The 20,802-nt window shown below is 52.0% G+C and overlaps 7 protein-coding genes across 7 annotated transcripts; 5 read left to right on the forward strand and 2 right to left on the reverse strand.

Annotated features, from left to right (window-relative positions):
* Positions 1-2,963: 2,963 nt before the first annotated feature.
* A1O5_12351 (CMGC/DYRK/DYRK2 protein kinase) lies at positions 2,964-7,591 on the reverse strand (the record flags this gene model as incomplete). The annotated part of the gene is made up of 2 exons (XM_007752920.1): positions 2,964-4,055; positions 4,109-7,591. The coding sequence occupies 2 exons, from the start codon at positions 7,589-7,591 to the stop codon at positions 2,964-2,966; spliced, it is 4,575 nt and encodes a 1,524-aa protein (XP_007751110.1).
* Positions 7,592-8,870: 1,279 nt separating this feature from the next.
* A1O5_12352 (uncharacterized protein) lies at positions 8,871-10,833 on the forward strand (the record flags this gene model as incomplete). Its single annotated transcript, XM_007752921.1, has 3 exons — positions 8,871-9,124; positions 9,237-10,418; positions 10,494-10,833. The coding sequence occupies 3 exons, from the start codon at positions 8,871-8,873 to the stop codon at positions 10,831-10,833; spliced, it is 1,776 nt and encodes a 591-aa protein (XP_007751111.1).
* Positions 10,834-11,574: 741 nt separating this feature from the next.
* On the reverse strand, positions 11,575-12,885 carry A1O5_12353 (uncharacterized protein; the record flags this gene model as incomplete). The annotated part of the gene is made up of 2 exons (XM_007752922.1): positions 11,575-11,993; positions 12,045-12,885. 2 exons carry the CDS (start codon positions 12,883-12,885, stop codon positions 11,575-11,577), a joined length of 1,260 nt encoding a protein of 419 aa, XP_007751112.1.
* A 1,904-nt stretch (positions 12,886-14,789) lies between these two features.
* Positions 14,790-14,990, forward strand: A1O5_12354 (uncharacterized protein; the record flags this gene model as incomplete). Its single annotated transcript, XM_007752923.1, has 1 exon — positions 14,790-14,990. One exon carries the CDS (start codon positions 14,790-14,792, stop codon positions 14,988-14,990), a length of 201 nt encoding a protein of 66 aa, XP_007751113.1.
* Positions 14,991-15,513: 523 nt separating this feature from the next.
* Positions 15,514-16,122, forward strand: A1O5_12355 (uncharacterized protein; the record flags this gene model as incomplete). The annotated part of the gene is made up of 1 exon (XM_007752924.1): positions 15,514-16,122. One exon carries the CDS (start codon positions 15,514-15,516, stop codon positions 16,120-16,122), a length of 609 nt encoding a protein of 202 aa, XP_007751114.1.
* A 1,409-nt stretch (positions 16,123-17,531) lies between these two features.
* On the forward strand, positions 17,532-19,402 carry A1O5_12356 (murein transglycosylase; the record flags this gene model as incomplete). Its single annotated transcript, XM_007752925.1, has 2 exons — positions 17,532-18,756; positions 18,807-19,402. The coding sequence occupies 2 exons, from the start codon at positions 17,532-17,534 to the stop codon at positions 19,400-19,402; spliced, it is 1,821 nt and encodes a 606-aa protein (XP_007751115.1).
* A 196-nt stretch (positions 19,403-19,598) lies between these two features.
* Positions 19,599-20,015, forward strand: A1O5_12357 (uncharacterized protein; the record flags this gene model as incomplete). The annotated part of the gene is made up of 1 exon (XM_007752926.1): positions 19,599-20,015. The coding sequence occupies one exon, from the start codon at positions 19,599-19,601 to the stop codon at positions 20,013-20,015; it is 417 nt and encodes a 138-aa protein (XP_007751116.1).
* Positions 20,016-20,802: the final 787 nt, after the last annotated feature.

A 20,802-nucleotide genomic window follows, 5' to 3' on the forward strand; every position in this document is an offset into this window, starting at 1 on the left:
GAGTTCGCGCCACAAGGAGCTGGCGTGAGCCAACGCATAGGACATGTGCACTACTCCGAAGGTATGTACTTGTACTTGTAACAAGTAGTGCAGCTGTTGCGACAGCGTGGCTGGAGATTCAGACAGGTCTCAGCTGTTCATTTGCCTCTGGGATTCTGGATGTGGCTGAGCAGGTAGCCGATGGCGGGATGGGAGGGAGTGATGGGCGCTGGATGATGCATGGTTGAGGGTCGCAAGGGGTGGTCTTGGGTGGGTTCTTTTCAGCTGCGCCTGCGCGGGTTGCGCAATAAGGCAGTTGGAAGCAGGCAAACGAAAGAGTCAATCCAATGCGCAATAGCTGCTGGGAGGCGAAATTCGTCCTTGCCCACAGGATTCGAGGACGTGTGAAACCCGCATGGATACGGAGCACCTCGTACTAAGTATTAACCAGTACGAGGTATGCAGTATGTCAAAAGGCGAGAACACCTCTCTTTTTCTCGCTTTGATTCTCAAACACAATCTGTAACAGCACCCTTGAAGAACGCCAGCCCCCTTTATTCCGCAGAATCAAGGTCCCCCCCAAGTCCCACCGAGTGGGCTCCCCGGAGGCTCTACTCCGTACCCAGTACCCTTGGTTCTCGTTGCTAGGCTCGCCGCCCAAGCTTTTGTCAAGCAACTCGTGCCCCCGTCTGCCCTGTCACTCTGACCACTTGAGACCCTCTTCTTCTCTCTTCCACCTCCACCTCCACCTCAAATTGCATTGAATTCCAATTCATTCGTTTGCGAACAACTTCTCTTTTCTCGCAGTCGTCTCAAGCTCATCAACCCGTCCTTTCCGCCTACCTTTCCGCCTACCTTTCATCGACACCTGAGTTTACAGGCAACCACTGCCGCAATGTCCAGCCAACAATACTATCAAGGTGGTCCTCAGTACCCTCCTCAGAGGTGAGTTGTTCTGATTTCGAGACTTGTCTTCCTGCCAGACAATCATGTCGTTCTGCGCTTGAGACCTCACCTGGCGATGAGAAAGGGGCACAAACACGCACGAGAAGGAGCTTGCCTTCCTCCTGTGCCAGCGGTCTCGCACACCGTCACCGCAATTCTACTAGCATCACCACTTTTGCCCTTTGCGCAGTTCCGCTAACTCTTCTTCTCAAACAGCTACGGCGGAGGTTACCCGCCTCAAGGCCCTCCACAAGGCTACTATCCACCGCAAGGCGGCATGCCATACCAACAACCTCAAAACTATCCTCCACCACAGCCCGCACCTCGACAGTCGTCAGACCGTGGATGCTTGAGCGCTTGGTAAGAAGCATCATACCCCCTTCCGCTCGCGTTTGTGACGCCGGAAAATGGCGGCTGGAGACATATCGCGGCTAACACCATCTGGCAGTCTTGCTGCCCTCTGCTGCTGTTTCGTCTGTGAAGAGGGATGCGAATGCTGCGCCGACTGCTGCGAGTGTTTTGCTGAATGCTGCTAAGCGGTGACAATTGGAGAAGAGCATAGAGCGGTGTGGAATGCAAGATAGAGAGAAGACAATGAACGACGAGCGGGACGACTACTTAGGCACCGAAAACTCACACCCCGAGTTCCAGTATTTCCTCTACATCCGCCACCCTCAAGACACGATGCATGTAAGCCATGAATCAGTACGGCACTGGGCTCTCTGCTGCCGATAAACAACTCCAATAACGACTCTTCTGACGGGGATACGGCATGGTACATACAATGAGACGAGAAAAGCGTTTTGCGTTGCATGAGCTTTTGTCCCCCATTTCCTTTGTGGGCTGTTTTTCCGTCAGCTGTATATCTCTGCTTCGAGCAGAACGGCGGTAAGCGCAAAGGGAATGGGTCCTTTTGAACATGTTTTGTTTTTTGCGGTTTCGGTAATGCAATCAATATCAACATCTATTAAATCCTGCTGCGAGGCAGCTTTTGAACTTCTCCCGTCATCCGATCTATGTGCGCCTCGCCACGAAGGACCGACTTCAACATGGTTGCTTCCTATCGTGCTTTTTGGAACGGATTTCATCCCGCCCTCCCTGAGAGTTCTCAATGCCTTTCTCAACCTCCCACATTGCGCTGCTGACCAGGCATTTTGTGAGTTTTCACACCCTAAGGATTGGCTTCCTCGTTCCTCTGCTCTTCCAGAGAACCAGAACCACAACCTTTTTTTTTTTTTTAGAATATTATGTCATCGTAGAGGGCCGATATTGAGTGATACTGTTCACCCATTTCGGCGAGGCGTACATACCTCCCACAGCTCTGGTTTGCTTTTTGCCCGTCGGTATGGCGTCCTCAGGAGGCCAGGCATGCCCCCCGTCGAGCTGCGAAACTGAAGTCATTCACTCATTCCAGCGCGAGCGATGGCCACTGCAAGTGCTCTCTGTGGCGTGCCCCGAGAGTCTCTTTTGCTACAGACTGGGACATCATCACCACGCTTATTTCTCCGTTGCTATCACCCTATTCAGAAGCGATTCTCATATCATTCCTGACTCTCGTCTCTCGTCCGCTCGCGAAGACCAGAAAGCTGCGCACCAGTCTCCAAGCGAATAGAGTGTTCAAATATATCACCCAGAGTTGAGGTATAACGGGCCTCCAACCACTCCGACGTCAATTTGGTCGATCACAGGGGTGATATTCCACCAATATCAAGCAAGGTCAACATAAAAGGCAGGGCCTCAAGTATTCTGATTCATTCGTGGTATACAATATTAAAGACTCAGCAAATGCTCTGCCCAAACCGTCCAACTCGTGGCAATGACATGCGCCAATTCCTGGAGCCATCGTCATCCTGTGGCGGGGCCAGGTCCATCCCCAATGCTTGTGCAATGCTGAAGGCTTTTATATGTTCATTAATGATAGTAAGAAATTCGTCTTCATCCACGTCTCCCCGTCCCGTGTGGACCGCATGATATAAAAGGGACAAACATCCATCAGCAACAGGAGCCAAGTTCCGGGATAGACACTCAAAATCACTTCATTACTTCACCAGGCTGGCAGCCGCAGCAGCCGCAGCTAAATCAGATCTGTTCGTCATGCTCCTTTGGCCGACAGTCAGCCTCGTTAGACTCGGATTTGACGTCGACGAATTCATTGCTGCGTGTGACGCACGCTTGGCCTGTGATGTTCCTTGAAAAGTCCCTTGCATGGTTGATTGACGCCGCGGTCCCGCTTTGTTCGGTGAGGTCTCCTGCCGATTCGAGATTGGCGCTTTCAGAGTCGTTGGAGGTTGTGGTAGCGGTCTCGCGCCCACTGAGGCGGTCAAGGAGTTCCCTCTCTTGACGGGAGAGTTCACGGCAGATTGGGTGTTCCTCCTGGCCGTGCTCGAGCTCATTTTGATCCCAGTGATGAATTCATGCTTGTTCGCCTCATGAGGGGTCATTCTTCGTGCCGGATCCCACTTCAAACACTTAGTAATGAAATCTAGGAATGCTTCGTCGTCACATCTCAAGACTTGTCGTAAATCCTTGGAGCTCGGTCGCCTTCTCTTTCCCTTAGAAGATACCGTCAAGCGGGGTTTACCCATCGAATCGAAGAAGAGCTTCTTCCGGCTACTCTTCTCAATGAGATGTTTCTCCGGGGGACCAAAAACTTCCATGATACAAGCCAATTGCTCCTGCTCGTTCTCACCCGGGAAAATTGGATAGCCAGTGTAAAGCTCCGCCAGAATACAACCGACGCTCCACATGTCGATTGGCATGCCGTAAGACATTCCCAGAATGACTTCCGGTGATCGATAGAATCGGGATTGAATATAGGTGTACACTTTCTCGTGTTCAAGACAACTCGAACCAAAATCAATCACTTTTATTTCAGAATGAACGGGATGCGCGAGGAGAATATTTTCCGGTTTGAGGTCGCAATGGATAACCTTGTGGTGTTGCAGAAGGACCAGACACTGGAGAAGTTGTTTCGTGAATCGTCGGATCAGTTTCAATGAAAACCCCCGGAAATCGTGAGCTTTGATGAATTCGTACAGGTTCATGCCTAGAAGATCAGTGGAGATGCAAAGGTGGCCGCGGAAATAGAAGCTTTGATCAAAGTTGACGACGCTGTGCTTTTTGTGAGGATCCTGATGTTGGGTTAGTGATCGAGAGCATCCAACAGTTCGTCCTCTTGACTTACCCACTCCTTGAGCTTTTGCAGAATGTTCACCTCTACAAGAGCCTGTTGATGGAATCTCTTCTTGTTCCGAATGATCTTTACTGCAACGAGGATTCCAGTCTTGTGATCAACACATCGCACAACCTGTCCAAAACTGCCTTTACCAAGAAGGTCAACAACCTCATACCGGTAGGCCAGATGATCCCCTTCAACGATGTTGTAATCTCCACGTTCATCATCATATCCAAAGTTTGTGGAGGTTGAGCCCAAGTCTCCCACAATTTTTCGGGCGTTCAGAGTCCCGGTGAAGTATATGTCCGGGAAGTCGACAATCTCGCCTCGCTCAAAGATATTCAACTCAAAAATGCGCGAAGCGGTGACGTGGGACATACGAGTGGCAGGCCTGGCTCTGGCCCGAAGGTTGTCTAATTCCCGTGCAGCTGATTCAAAGTCTTTTCTCTTCGAAGCAAGCTTCTTCATCTCATCTTCCGCAATCAGATCATCGCGGTCCAAAGGTTGTTCCTGTTGCCGTTGTGGTGGAGGTTTGTGAGCAACAAGATGAGGTGTGCTAGTTGATACACCTGACCGGTTCGAATTAACCATGAGAGTTCTCCCAAACTCAAGTGACGGACGACCGTTTGATGCAGTACTATCGAAGCTCTCTTGCCGTTCGGGACCAGTATGCGTACTTGAGGTAGATGTCTGTCTCCTAGACCTGAGATACGACGGTCGTTGAGGGCTTGCAGCACCAGCCTGGGTATTTGTCCAGTTTGCGGATGCAGGAAGCTTTGGCGGAGGCATGTTGTCATATTTGGACAAGTCATCATCCTGTATTACCCCTTCTGGCAACTTCGATTCGCTCCGTTTTCGACTCAATTTCCTCCGGAGGGAAGTTGCGGAGAACACAGAATCGCTTTCAGTTTGCTTCTCCGCTGGACTTGGGACAACTTGAGCTTCAGCTTTTGGTGTTACCGAGAAGCTGGGAGCACGAGGTCCGTTTGGTCGCGGCTGACTTGGGTTCCTATTCAGCTCGTTGGTGAAGTTGGGTCGCATGTAATTCGAAAATTCATCATTGCTCTTGGGCAAGGATGAAGATACAAATGGGGAAATTGTCCGTGCTTTGTCTGTTTCAAACGAGAATACCGGCAAGCTCGGACTGATATCGCTGGGCGGCCGCATCTCATCCGTCCGTAGAGCATGGTGTGAAGTGCTACTCCGAATTGTCGGACCCTCGTCAGCAGGTTTATGTCCCCTAGAAAAGAAACTTGCTTTGGATGCCGTCATAGGTGTACTCGGCGTTTTCATAGTGTTGCGAATTCCAGGTGGTGTCACAGGAGGCTCGCCAGAATCAGACTTGGTGTTAAGGGACCTGATCTTCGCGGAGGTAGGTGTGCTCAAGGGCAACAGGTTCAATGGCGGTAGCCTAAGTGTCTGAAGCGATTTCTTATTCGCTTTTGCCTGTTGCTGCGACTGTGGATGCTGCTGTAGTTGCGGTTTTGGTTTAGGCTCGGGCTCGACTAAGGGAGGCTGGAGCTGAGAGGCAGAGTTGGGCGACGACGAATTGCTAGACGCGCGAGGCGTCTCTAGCGCCTTCATCGCATCAGCCACAGTAGAGACCACCGGACTGGCAGAGATAGCCCCATCAAAGGGTGGTAGACTGGAAGACCTAGCCGAGAAGAAGGGTTGATCAAGTTCACTTCCAGGAGACTCATAAGCTTTTGGTATGGCGGGGACTGGCGGCACTTCCAATTCGTAGTTTGTGGTCGTGGAAATATCAAGTCTGGGTTTCGCTGTAGGCAATCTTGACGAGTTGACCGCCTGCGGAAGTCTGGCAGGGTTGGTGATAGTGTTTCGGACAGAGCTATAACTGGTGTTTGACGATAAAGATTGACCTGAGCTGTAGGACTTTCGATTGGGATCTGGAGTGGTCCTCGAAGATGATGGCGTCAAGCTCTTGCGATTCGGAATAGCGGGAGACTGTAGATCGGACTGAGGAAGCTGGGGCACGGGCTCAGGTTGCGGAGTTGGAGGAGCCTGGGAGATCCGGCTTTGAGGCAAGGGCGGTGCTGGGGGCACAATCGACATTCGTTTCATGCGTCGAGCATCGGTCGGGCTGACGGTACGAGCTCCTAGCCCGGTCGCATGATGGGGCATAACTGAAATCCGACGGTTACGGTCAGCATTTCCACCTGGAGTGGTTGTTCTGCCGGGCGTCCCGCTCCTTCGCGTAGGAGTGTGGTGAGCTGCAGTAGAAGTTGACCGCGATGGATCTGGTGTCCTTGAAGGTGTAAGCAAGTCTTTGGAGTTTTGTCGTTTAGGTGCTAATGATGCCCTTGATTTGGTCGTGCTTGTCGTCTTTGTATCTTCCGCACCGCTTTCTTCTGATCGGCCAGACAAATGTTTCAGGGACAAGTTCTTGCCGCCTTCCGTACTCGACTTCCTTCCACCCGCGCTTGGTCTTCTCCTCACCGTTGACCTCTCTGAATTATCTGGGGCGACAAAGGTGCCTGGGCCCACGGATTTTCTCGGTGCTTTGGGAGCACCATTTGCGTTATTGAACGAATTGGGCGGGAAATGGCTTTGTCTTCTACCTCGAAGTATCGAAGTTGTGGCAGTGGCCATAGAGTCGGATTTGACCGAATTCCTCGAGTTATTCGAAGCTGTAGAACTCTTACGGGTCACTGGAACCACCCCTGATCCTTTTCGAGATGGTATAGGAATAGTTGGTTGTGAGACTACCTTCTTTTGGTCGGGTGCAGATGTCTCAGATGGGGGAGGAGCTTTGACCGTTGTACTTCGGCCAGGGAGAGGAAAATGGTTCAAACTGGGTTCGGTGCCAACAATCGTGTCTTGGAAATCGTCGAAGTTGAATGTCGGCTCAAGGAAGTCCCCAAAATCCAACGAGCCATCACGTTCGACTCGCGTTGGAGGTTTTGCCTGTATAGATGCAAAACTGAATCTGGAAATGTCGTTGATGGATAGCTCGTTGGTATATGGATCGTGGGAAGCAACGGCGGAGGCGCCTCGCACAGACTTAAACTGGGGAGTCATTGAATTGCTGGCCGACCTAGGACAGAGCAGGCGCGTGTTAGCTTTCAACGTGGCTATGGACAGAAACTGCGATGCCCACCTTTTCCCGAGGCTACCATAGTCCAAGGGACGTGGACCCATTGGGGCTTTTGCGGCATTGGGGATGGACGACTGTCTCCTACGAGTTGTCGTGGCATTTTCACCAGAGTCGCGCTTAGTGGTCGCTGTCGATACTGTCATGGAGGCGGCCGGGAAGGAAGAGGGCGGCTGCTTCTTGGAGGAGGGAAGAGTGTCGACTCCCGCGACGGTGACTGCATTGTCACGCATAGTCAGTTGGGGTCCATCTGCTGCAGGCATCCAGTGAGATTGCATCAAGTTCGTACCACCACTGCTATCCACGTCGTCGGGCCTCGTGTTACTAGCCCTCGCACTGCCTGACTGTGTAGTTGCAGATGCATTCTGTCGGTAAGGCATGGCGAGAGAGGTGCCACGGCCCCTGTCCCGTCTCTTTCACATACAGTGTTCCCGTCCTTCAGTGCCGGAGCCTCGACATTGCAACACCAGCCTGGTGTTCAGTCCATGGGGGATGGTAGAGATAGTTTGCAGCGAGAGTTGCAAGTCAGATCGACCCTGTCGCGACCTCGTCTGAGAAAATGGACCAGGGTGTCCGTCTTGGTGGGTAGACTACAACAGTTCGACGTGGTGGACGCGTGCTTTGGAATGTCGTCAGGGGAGGATTCCGAGCAGCCGGATGAGATGGGATCAGATCAGAGAGACAAGCAAGAAGGGACCCTGGCTGAGGGCGGTTTCAAGATACAGATGCTAAAGGACGCTGAGAGGACTTGTTGTCTGTCCAGGGTCGGGTGTCTGATGGGAAATCTTTGATGTTGCGGTGACAATAATCAAACTGCCAAAAAGCGACCCTCCCAGACCTGGCTCGACAAAGAAACAGCGCAGGTCCATCCGTTCTGGGCTTGCGAAGAGGACCCAGCAAGTGATGGAGCTGGACAGGGGTTTGGGGGGGCAGCACCCATGGCTACGGTGACCGTGTGCCTGAGCTGGGCTCGCCCTAAGGCCTGATAAGGGCATCTAAAAGTTCTACGGGAGGCGATCCCCAGTGGCACCGGTGGAGGAGCCAAACGGATTTCCCACTATAAGGTGTGGCTTTCCTGCATTGGGTGTGCTGCAGAGGCTTAACGGGTCCTAGCAGCCCTAGCAAGCCCTAGCTGGCCAGGTGGATGCAGAGATTGGCCGCCAAACAAAACCGTCCACTAGCATGGCCATCTGCTGGGCAATCAACCTCTGCAATCTCGTCTCGAATCGATCCGCGGCCATGGTTAATATTAAGCAAGTTAAGTAAAGTCCTTGCAATGGCTTCGCTACACATCTGGTGAAGCCTCAGCATCGTGGGAAATCCCGGGGTTCTCGGTGCGGTGCAAGGATATGGATAGGGGAGCGGGATGCACGCTGCCCGGGTATCGCGACAAAAGCCAAACTGTGTTTCGTATCACGAGGGAGCCAGCATCACCGTCTTAGCCACACATGACGGGAGCCACGTGTGGCGGAGGCATCACGTGCCATATACTCCTCCACCAGTTCGTTCAAACACTGGCTTGACAACACCGACCAACCTTGCATCCTTTGACTTCCATTCGACCATCACACGACCCCGTGAAACATGGTTCTGTCTGCGAGTCAATTCTGACCATCATCCAGAATGACAGCATAGGTCCAAAACAAGAGAATACTCATGATGGATGAATACACAGCCGAAGCCTTCGCCAACCGCGACGAGCCCCTACCGCTCATCGCCGGCTCTCCTGGCGATGTGGACGGCTCGTCCTCCGAAGCAGATATCGCAAGCCAGAGGCAGAAGTCGAAGAGGGCCCGGCCGCCTTCGCGCCTGAACACTCAGCTTCAAGAGAGCGCCACTTCTCCGCCCGAGAGAAACGAAGCCACTCCCCTTTCTGGAGGGAGAATGTCTCTTCAGGATCGCCTGTTTTCAAAGTATGAATCTCCTTTCGCTCGCCAACTTCTTTCCCAATGGCCCTGCACGTCTTTTTGAGGGAGGTGAAGGATTTGAGTTGTCATATAACGAATGTTGATCAATTCCCCTTAGAGTCCTTCAACAAGTGGTCCCAACCGATGATGGTCATGATGACCCGTCCTCCACTCCAACGCACCTCCACTCAAGCGCATCTGTTTCTCGCCCGGCATTTAGCCTGCCATTAATGACATACAACTTCCGCCGCTTCAACGCCCGGATCGGTATTGTGTTCGTCTTCCAGTACCGCATCAACCGCCTCCTCACCTGGCGGAAGCCCACACACACCTTATCTCTCCTAGCAACATATTCATTTATCTGTCTCGACCCGTATCTCCTCATTGTGGTACCGCTGGCCATTGCATTATTCCATATCATGATCCCGGCGTTCACCTCTCGCCATCCACCGCCTCCCAGGTCAACAATCAGCAGCGCCAACATGACGACAGAATACCATCAAGCCTACACGGGTCCAGCCCTCGCCCCCGCCGCCGTCATAAAGCCTGCCTCTGAAACCTCAAAGGACTTCTTCCGCAACATGCGTGATCTGCAGAACAGCATGGCCGACTTTAGTAACGTCCACGACTGGCTGGTGGCTAATGTCACGCCGGCGACGAATTTCTCGGACGAACGGTTTTCCTCCCAACTGTTTTTGTATCTCATCATCCTGACCACGCTATCCTTCATCACTGCACACCTGCTGCCCTGGCGATTAATTTTCCTCGTCTTGGGATGGGCTGTCATCATCTCCTCCCACCCGAGGGCACAGGCTTGGTTATTGAAAATGCAAAAACAAGCTGAAGTTGAAACAACCCTCGCCCTTAATGACCCTAACCTGAAACACCAAAAGTACATCCACGGCATTCCCCTCCCCGCCACACCATATGCGATCCAGTCTGCATTCACTACATTCTCTGAGATTACCCTGTCAACGACGCCAGAGACAAGAGAAGTCGAGATCTTCGAGCTACAGCATCGCCCCTTGGCCAGTATTGCTTCTAGTGACAAAGCAGCCGAATGGCAGCCCCACCTCTTCACGCCTTCTCCCTATGACCCTCTCTCCCCAGCACGAATTGCAGGCGACAGGCCAAGGGGGACGCGGTTCTTCGAAGATGTCGAACCGCCAGAGGGATGGGAGTGGGCCTCCAAAAAGTGGGAGTTAGACCTCGAAGCTGGGGAGTGGGTCAATGAGAGACTCGTTGTGGGCGTGGGGTACGATGTTCTCAACCACGACTCTCAAGATATCGATGGGCTATTGTCAGCCCAGGCCGCTTCTAGGCCCGGAGACTACGGAAAAGATGGCAACAGAAATGACAGTGGTACGAGATTGAGAAGAATCACCACAAACCGAAGAGAAAGCATCAATCTCGACTTTGGCGGGTGGGTATGGGATCTCCCACCGCCTCCCGGGTCCGGGGTTAACAGAGATGATGACCTATGGCTTGCTTACGGGGATTATGATGTTCCTAGAGTAGGTGTGCAGAACAATTCCAAAGAAGAGGAAAAGGCGAGGAAGAAAAGGGAGAAGGAGCGGGAAAAGAGGGACAAGAAGGATAAGGGTGGCGCGGTGAGGGATTGGGAAGAGGCAACGAGGATGGACAATCGAGGGAGGACCGGGGAATGGAGAAGAAGACGCTGGGTGAGATTGGTCAAGAGGAGAGTGGCCGTCTGACCTGGGTTGGCATGATTAGAGTAATGACTGACAAGAGGACACGAATAATATGAGCGACAATATCCCTCTTACCCTCCAACTTATAGACAACCTCTCTCCCTTAAAACCTACTCCATGTTAGTGAATAGACTTGGACTGGCCAGTAAATTCAACTACGAGGAAGACGCAAGAAGAAGAGACGATGTCCAGGTAAAATTCTCTTCTGGATTTGTTTGGGTCAGATACCATGTGGATGTTTGACAAGCTCAGAAAGCTCTCTCTGCGGCTGGCTAGCTAGTTATGTGATCACGAAGACGGTCATTCCGTCCTCCACCGTTCCATCCAGCTAAGCGCAGCCTGGTGCAGGCTGGAGGTTTACTGTTGTTGCTGCTGATCTTGTCGTATGATGTGGATCTGTGCATCAAAGGCGCCGTCCCTGTCCATGCTTGCTATTTCCATGTTCATGTCTTCTTTACTGATGTGCCCGCCATGACTAGCTAATGTTTCCAGTAATCCATGCAGCCCCCATGCCGTAAGTGCATCTTCACCTTGTGACACATATCACCCAGCAAAGAAGAAATCTTTCATAGATGGCCTTCTGGAATTGGGGTGGCTCCCGAGAATGCAGGTTTCTTGGACCGAGCCAAGCAAGTGAGTAGCATGTCGTCGTGGGGCATTCAGTTCTGTTCCCGAATAAAAATCTCCTTGATGCAACTCTTGGGTAATGTGATGTGAGACGATCTGCGTAAAAGATTGTATGGTTCAAACCACCATCTTCTCGAAGTGAATTGCCTCCTTTCCTTCGTTGCCTTTGTTCCTCAACATTGCATCGGTCTCTTTCCCTTCATTTACGCCACTGCCCATGGAATCAATTGCGCTGAGCTCACGATCGATCTCCGTTTTGCCATGCGCGGCATCAAGCATATAGGAAGAGGGTCGCGAACCAGCAGAGGTACAGCTGTTGGTCAAGGTCGCAGCGCTGTCGGCAAAGGCAGGCTTTGGCGGCATGGAGTTCGGGGGCAGTGGTGAAGCCTTCTGTGCCTCGGCGTCGTCGACGGTGGAATTGACGGTCATGAAGAGTGAGCCGAGGGGAAGCATCACGTAAACTGACGGGAGGAGCATGATCTCCGGGTGCAGCATGCCAGTCTGCACGGGGACGATCTGCAGGATGCAGAAAATGACTGCCATAACTTTCAGTGAGGGAAGACGATAACGGGAATGGAATCACTTACATGGAATGACGAAAGACTGGACACACAACAAGCCGATGAGATTCAATGCTGAAGCGTAAGCGCTGCTTCCGGTGACGATCGAAGAAGGACGCTTCCAGACGATATCAAACACTGAGGCCATGGAGACAAGGCTGAAGCTTCCAATGCAAATGGTATAAGCGGCCAAGTAAGCGATGCGGGCATTGTAAGCTTTGTTGAGGAAATCGTAGATTTCAGCCCCATCCTTGCCAAGCTGCAAGATCTGCTGGATGCTGTATGCCATGGCAGCGGCGAGGCCAGCCACGGAGGTGAGGATGAGGTAGATCAACATTACTTTGTAGACGACTGGGTAGCGCACTTTGATTCCGGTCATCAACCCCTTGGCCTGGAGCCAGAGACAAATGGCAGCAAAGACGAAGGCAAACCATCCTGTGACTTGGCTAGCGGCGAACGTGGCAGTGAAGTCAGTTGTCCAGATGCTGTCAGTAAAGTCGAGGGTGAGGAAGGTGTAGGCGGAGGAAGACTGGAGACCAGGAGTGAGAGCCGCGACGATATCAATCATCAACTTGATAAGCATGAAGACCAAACCGATGAGCATGAAGGTGTGGAAGGGGGTGGTTCTCTTGCGCGTCGGGGTGAGGGCGAGCAGGTAGACCAAAGTGGCCCAGACCAAGCCGGCTGCGATTCCACGGTTGGTGTCATAGTTGATGTTGATGTTGTTCCAGGTGTCAATCAGGCGCCAGGTCACCTTGTTAAAGGGAGCAGCAGGATAGGTTGGGACAGTGAAGGCCTCGTCGTAGAGGGCACCCCCAACTCCCGCAGTTGGCAAGCTACCAGCAGCGACAAACGCCGGAGTAGCCATGGCGATTTGGACGCGAAGGTAGCGATACGACGGCAATGGGAGACTCGCTGTCGTTTGACGATTGAGAAAGAAATGGAAATGATGTAGAAGAGAACGGAGAGGAAGTGATATTGATTGTTGATGAGGAGAGAAGAGTGGAAGGAAGAAAGTTATGAAGGAAAAGTGAGACGCCTTGACAGTGTTTTTTTATTTATTTTTTTTCTTTCTCTTTCAGCTGGGAATTAATCCAGAGAGGGAATAGACTAAAGCAGACAGGTGAGGCAGAAAAGAAGAAGGGAACTGAAGTGAAGTCGAGTCAAGTCAAGCAAAGGTGAGATGAAAATGAATGAAATGGTTTCCTCAACTTCACTTGTGGCTCACATTGGTGTCCTCTCCCGCCTCTAGCCCTGCTCATGTTGCTAGCGTCAGGCATCATTTCCTGGTGGCTAGCATCTTGTCCATGGTCCAGTGTGTCTCAAGTCCTCATCATTATCTTCCGTCTGACAGCGAGATGAGGCCCAGAAATCAGAGACGCCGAGAACAATACTAAGCGCTTAGTATTGTTCTTTCCCTTCACACAGTAGCTCCCTCCCAATGTCCTCATCGAGATCCAGCTCAGTTAGGACTCACGATCCTACCACATTCGAGGCGAAGAGCTTGATGTTGTGCTGAATGTGATGTTCAATTGCAGTACGCGCAGTGACTTTAACAGGAGGCATGTTCACAGCATCGAAGCGCGAGGTCAGGGAGACGTCTGGGCTCCTCTATGGACCACCGTATTGTGCACATGGCTCGGCTTTACCCCTTTTCGGCGCAAACCAAGATGAAGCCACCAACCAGCCTGGCGAACCTAACTCCCATCTTCAGCATGAACCAGACTAAGGGGTGATGACCTGTTGCTCGCTAGCAACGTCAATGAATGTATTCCCTGTTTCACTCGCTGGCTCGCTGGGACGCGTGGAGTGAGATGAGTGGCTTCATACAACACAGGTAACCGCAGGCCTGCTTCCCTACCTAGGTAAACACGGGCGGGGGTCAGAATGTTCTGCCCGAAGCATCGTTTAAATACGAGATAGCTCTCTCTCTCTCCAATGTACTTGAGAAGGGTTATCAGTAGATGGGGGGCATCCAGTTCTGTCAGTCAAAGCATTGTGCAGTCCAGCTCTTGTTGCTGCCAAGCTCATCATAAATTGACTGCTCACCTCCAACTCACCACCCACAGAGCCTGCTTTCTTGAATGCCTAAACAGCACCGCTCCATCAGCGTCTGGTCCCTCTCCATTCTGTTGTGTCATGTGTTAAGTCCAGTGTCTAACGCCTTGTTTGAGTTGAAGGAATGATTGCCGTATCTCTCGTCTACTTCACAGCTGCCGGTTCCGAGGTGCTCACAAAACTGCCAATTGAAGGCGAATGCTCAACTTTTTATCTTCCAAACAACCCGCTGGAGGATCTCATGAGCCTGAGCTCTGAGATTGACGAGCACCATTCAAATCTCTGCCTCGGTATGACCAGGCCGCGTGGTTCTTCAATCAGAACTGACCGCCTGTCCCAGAAGTCCACCATAACTTCGTCCTGCTCCGCACCTTCAACAACACCGGCCCTTGCTCCGTGCTTGATGGCGGTGGCATTGACATTCAGTTGCCTCTTTCCACCGCCCCTCACCACAAGTCCACCATCTTGTGCTCGGACGTTCATTTCTTGGGACCTTCCGGTCGTTGGGTTATTCGCTGGGAAGATGTGGACGGAACAGACCCGAATTCCATGAGACCTCCACCCCAGCCACTGGCTACTGAACATGTTGAGACATGTTCAGCAGCTGAAGAGCAGCTGCAGAGCCCAGTTTGTGCAGAGATAGTGGTCAAAGACGCAGGCGGTCAGGGCCAGTCCAGCGAATCCACGTGCTCGCCAACTCCATCACCAGCCCACATGGAGGATGGGGACGAGATTCCTGTAAACGAGAACCAGAGACTCGAAGAGGTTTCCGGCGACTACAGGGTCCCAGACACGGCCCAGGACATGGTCCATACCGGGGAACAAGATCCGGCTCAGAGCCAGATGTTGACTTGGATAATGATCAACTTACGCCAAATGTTCATTAGCTGCGGAACAAGAGGCTATGCCAACTGAATGCTTGCCTGGCCCTACTAAAGGGGTTTCTGTACACCTTGGTCACTCTCTGTCTGCAGGAGACAATTTGCCACCTCAATCAAGCTCCTCTGACACTCAAGAACGGGGACAAGGGACAGACGACGCCACAACTCCATTAGCATCTGAGCAGCGAAGGAAAAGGAGAAAACTCACCGAGATTGAGTCCACCGACTCGAGCCTAGAGACCGCCGACGCTGAATTTAGTATATCGGATGATGGTGTTTCAATGGATGGTGTCGTGGTAAGCATCGGTTCGAATAAGAAAACGTACGCGGGGGCGAAAAGAAATCAGACGACAAAAGTACCAACTGGGCGGCCACGAGCTCACCCACAATCCGCAGCAAAAAATGCAACCCCGGCCGGCAGCCTCTCAAATGAGCAACCGCCCCCCAAAAGACGACCGTCTAGGCGAACGGAGTGTTCCTCCTCGGGAGAATATTCTGATGCTCCCCCGGTGGTCATCTTCAGCGGCAGTCCCAGCATTCAAGAGAAAAGGACTGTAATGGCCACGTTTGAGCGCCTCGGAGGCAAAGTGAGCACATCGATAAACAAAGCAGCAATTCTCTGCATTCCAGAAGGCACTCCGAAGAAGACCGGAAAGTTGATCATGGCTGTGGCCATGGGAATGGATATAGTGACAGAGAAATGGTTTGTTGATGCCCATCGACTGGGAAGATTTCCACCTCTTGAGGAGTATCTGCCGCTGGATAGATCTCGGGAGGGGCAGTGGGGTTTGAATCCAAAGGAGGCAGTTCGCAGGGGCAAGAACGGCTTGACGCATTTGCTTTCCTGGATGACGGTCTTTCTCACGAAGCAGCTCAGAACAGACTTGGGAAACCTGGAGCGGAAGATTTCTCAGATTGCCACCATTCTGGGTGCAGATGCAGTGAAGCATCGCCTGCCGGCTCTGAAAGATAAGGGGAAGTTCAGCGAGGCCGGTGTCCTGATCATCGGAGTGCCTGGTGACCCCCAGGGTGCTCACATTGGAAGGTTGGGCCTCAAGCTTTTCCACAAGGATATCTTGACTATGGCTGCTCTGAGAGGCCGAGTTGAACGAGAGTCCGCAGATTTCAAGATCGAAGTGCCCATCAAAGACGAAGATGGAGACTGACTGACCAGCGTGATGGAAGCAAAGGGGTATCGACACAGCGGATGGAAATGCAATCCTGATGGTCAACAACTTGTTCCGCCGTTCACTCGCTTGACTGTTGACTCAATGCGGATGTCCCGGGAACAGCGCAGAGTACTCCGTACTACAGGCGGAGCACTAACCGATTTTGTGATTGTAAACGCGGGCTATTATGTTGAGCCCCTTTTAAAGGGTGCGTCTCTGACGGTGGTGACAGGGAGTTTGACTTATGACATGTAGGACGATGCCAAGAAACCAGGAGCCCCTTCGACCGCAAATAAATTCCGAAGTTGGTTGTTGAATCTCCGCGAATCCGCGCCCAGGTGGTTTTCAAAATCGACATCAACGGTCCAGACGGGCATGCGAGGAGGAGCATATTTCAATCATCGGTCGACAACGCTGCAGATCAAAGAATGATGAAATGGAGCCAATGCATGTCTGTATATCCGGTCTGTTGACGATGCTCTTTCTCTAAGACTGGGGACTCAAAACGTCGACAGAGCTGCCCGATATTTCCGCCTCGTTTTCCGTCGGTCTTCATGTGGCTCAACTTGAAACACTCCTCTCTCCTTCCTAAGATCAGATATCGCTCAACCCTTTATACCGATCTTTCTAGCGTCAATATCCTCCTGAAACAGGCGGCTGAGCTTGCATGCCCATTTCGCAACCTCCTAGCTTCTGGACTTTCCCCACATCGGCCCAAGGCTGGATACCCTTCGCTTCCTTTCGCCTAAACACCCCTTGCACTATGGTACAACGTCGTTGCACGTTTTTCTTCATTCTTAAGTATGAGAAGTTCATTCCGCCCCATCCTTCCTAACTTGTATTGGAATATCACGATGCACCCCCGGGGCTAGTATCGAGCGTCTCTTCAGATTTGGGCCTGGGTGCCGTCAAGCGCCTTGGTACCAGTAAGCAGCCGCTTGAGTCGGAGTGGAACAGGCACACGCCACTTGTACAGCTTCGCATATCTCTGAAGCTTGTGATCACGCAAAGGCCCAGCAGGATCTGGCTTGTGCACTCGAAAAGGTAACGACTGGCATTTGCCCGCAATTTCATACCGTCAAGCCCTTGACACGATGACGGCGCTAGATACCTCGGCGGTTCTGGTAAGGAGTACGGAGCATATATAACTTATATCATGTCCTTGCTCCCTCAGGTTGGCTTCTTGATCTTCTTTCATTGTTATTCGACATCGTCCTTTGTTCGCAACACATTCGTTTATTGGCTCGAGAGTCGGAGACCCTCGCCGTCCATTCTTTATTCGCTGTGCGAAATTGTCGTACATCCAGTCCTTTGTCAGAGCCACTCTTTTATAGCATTCAGCAGTCAATCATTCCCGGAACCTTGACTTCAGTTCCAACTCGGCTGCAGTCGCACCAAACCGCAAGATGTCTGCTCTTCTCACGACCGGTCTTCTGGCCGCTCTTGCCGTCTCGCCGGTATCAGCCTTCTGGCGGCTACCGTGCAAATCTCCCATTGTCGTTGAGCGTGCCGACCCTATTGTCAATCCTGGTGCCGTGTCCGGCCACTTGCACACGATCATGGGGGGAAACGGGTTTGATTTCACTATGGATTATAACTCAACCCAGCGGTCTACTTGTTCTTCTTGCACAGTCATTGGAGATTACAGCAACTACTGGATCCCAGCCTTGTTCTTCCAGCACCAAAATGGGACTTTCGAAAGTGTCGACCAAGTCGGCGGCGCTACTGTGTACTACCTACAGCGGGCTGGCAAGGGAGAGACGTTGAAAGCTTTCCCTCCAGGCTTCCGTATGATTGCCGGAAATCCCTTCAAGCGCACTGGAGGTGACGATTTCGCAACCCAGGCCATCAGCTATAACTGTCTCGACTACAATGGCCCAGCCAAGCCAGAAACACCCAACTTTCCCAACTATAACTGCCCCAATGGGCTCCGATCCCAAGTCTTCTTTCCATCTTGCTGGAATGGAAAAGACCTAGACTCTCCAAATCACAGCTCTCACGTCTCTTATCCCGCCAATGCTTACAACAACGGTCCTTGCCCCGCCGATTTTCCTGTTCATCTTATCTCCATTTTCTTCGAGATCATCTGGGACACTGGAAAATTCGCCGATCAGTGGTACGGGAATGAACAGCCATTCGTCTGGTCCATGGGTGACCCCACTGGTTATGGTGGCCACGGTGACTTCGTCATGGGCTGGGATCCAGATTTGCTCCAATCTGCTGTCGACCAATGCACCAACGACAGCGGCCGTGTTGAGGATTGCCCGGTTTTCGACCTCATCCCTGACTCTCAAGCCGAAGGCTGCCGTATTGAGCCCCAAGTCGACGAGCAAGTCAGCGGTCTGCTCACAGCCTTGCCTGGTTGCAACCCTGTTCAGCCTGGCCCTACTGCAACTCCTCAATCCGGCTGTGGCGCGACCACCACCATCACTCCATCCAACACAACTTTCTTCACTGACCTGACCAGCAAGGGTTGGGAATATATGGGATGTGGAACCGACAACTACTACAACCGTATTCTGACTGGTGCAAGCCAGTCCAATGGTCAAATGACCAATGAAAACTGTGTTGCTTTCTGCGAGAGCAAGGGCTTTTCTATCGCTGGTTCGGAGTATGCTGACGAATGCTATTGTAAGTGCTCACCATTCTCTTCAGAAGTTGAACTGCTAACACTTTTCCAGGCGGGAACTCCATTCCCGATAGTGGCAAGCCCGTTCCTGGTGTTATCGGCGCCTGCACGATGAAGTGCGCTGGCGACAACTCCGAGTTCTGCGGTGGTGCAGGAACTATCTCCCTTTACCAGAAATGCTCTGGCGACTCATGCAAAAATGCTCAGTTCGGCCCTGGCTCCTCAGCCCCTGTTCAAGTTGCCAATCCTCCGCCAGCTGCCTCGTCCTCTTCTGCTCCTGCTCCTCCCGCTGCTCCTTCAACTACTTCCTCAAGTGGTCCTTACACGGCACCCAGCTCTCCTACCACGCTCGCAACAGTCACGACCACCAAGGCCGCGGCCCCCACAGAGTCATCCAAGTCGGCGCCAGCCACGACAGCTTCGGTAAATACAGCTTCTACTTATCTTCCCCCCATTGATGAAGATGATGGCAGCGGCGATGACGATGATGCATACTATACCGAGTCCGGCTCTGTTTACCCACCCGTTGCTACCTCCTCGGCGGGGGGGTCAGTTGCCGCTGACGCATCCAGTTCCCCTGCCTCAACAACTGCCACTCCCGCTTCCAGCACCACTTCTCTTCGATACCTCTACACCTCTACATCCTGATTCTCTCCATCGTCTACTATTCCCACTGACGCCGCTTCTGTGCCCCTTTGATCTGATCCCCATCCCCGCTTTCATTTCTCACATTTTCCAATTTTCTATCAAATTTATATCGGAGGTCCCGAAGGAAACCAAAAGGTAAACCGAACATAGACAATCTAACAGTCTGCAACTCTAGCCCGCTGGAACCTCACCATCCATGTCTTCACCTGCTTCTTCCGCGACACCCTCCACGCCCACGACGCCCTCGGCATCAAACCCATCCTGGTCCTACACCGGCTGCTTCGTTGACACCGTCAACCCGCGCACCCTCCCGCAATGGTCAAACTTCAACGGGCCGAACATGAAGAACGACGCGTGCGTCTCATTCTGTGATTCGCGCGGATACACCATTGCAGGCACTGAGTACGCCGGGCAATGTTTCTGTGGGAACGAGATCACAACCCCGAAGTTGGATGAGGGTAAGTGCAACATGGCTTGTACTGGGGCGGCAGGGGAGATGTGCGGAGGACCCGGTGCCCTCAGTTTATGGACGAAGAGCGGTTCGGGCAGCAAGAAAATGGTCAAGAGACAGCAGCTCAGCTACAAGCCGTGGAGGAAGATGATGGGGTATTGAAAGGCCTAGTGCTAAGTTCTGGGATCTCCCCTTCAGTGTGCTTCTTCGAGGACCACGACTGAAGGAGGTCAGCTTCCCCTGGTTAGCGGTTTGTCTTCTGTGTGTGTTGGATATTATTACTACTTTTCTTCTCTTCTTATAGTGTATATATGGATTTTCTTTTCCGGGCGACGCTTGAACTCGAGTATAGTTATCACCCACGAAGGCCCCGTCGCTCCTAGTATCCCCTTGTGGTTTGTCTGGAAGCCACACTAGAACTGTCTTCTTGTTTCCTTGTCCTCTAAAGAGACTCATGTTACTATTTTTGCTTCTTTAAGTACTCGTCTCTCTCCCATGCAATTATTTTTGATATATACGTGTTCGTGCGCCAGGCATTTTTTTGGTCTTTGTCTGGTCAACTTTGCCTGTAAATTGATCGACGCTTTGTCTGAGAGATTTGTGGGCAAAGGGAGAGAGATTGCATTTCCACTCTCACACTGGTCGGGTGGCAACTTTTTGTTCCTACTTGTCGTTTTCGGTCGAGTCTCTGGGAGATAGTATGTGCAAATAGATGTGGAGAACATGGGGATGACTTAGATTTGATCAGAATCACGCCCTGGCGCTTGCGAGATCTGTGCTTTTTCGAACCAAGAAACTCTTTGCTTTCTGTTTCAGGATTACCTACGATTGGAAAGTCGGCACTTCTCAAGGCCGTCTGGTTGTGTTGCTCAATTCCTCGCAGCGACTGACCAGATCACTTCTCCTTGGCCAACCTGTAAATGTCAGAGAGAACAACGGGACATGGGAG

The sequence above is a fragment of the Cladophialophora psammophila genome (genome assembly GCF_000585535.1).
Source record: "Cladophialophora psammophila CBS 110553 chromosome Unknown aczJe-supercont1.33, whole genome shotgun sequence".
Taxonomy (NCBI): Eukaryota; Fungi; Ascomycota; class Eurotiomycetes; order Chaetothyriales; family Herpotrichiellaceae; genus Cladophialophora; species Cladophialophora psammophila.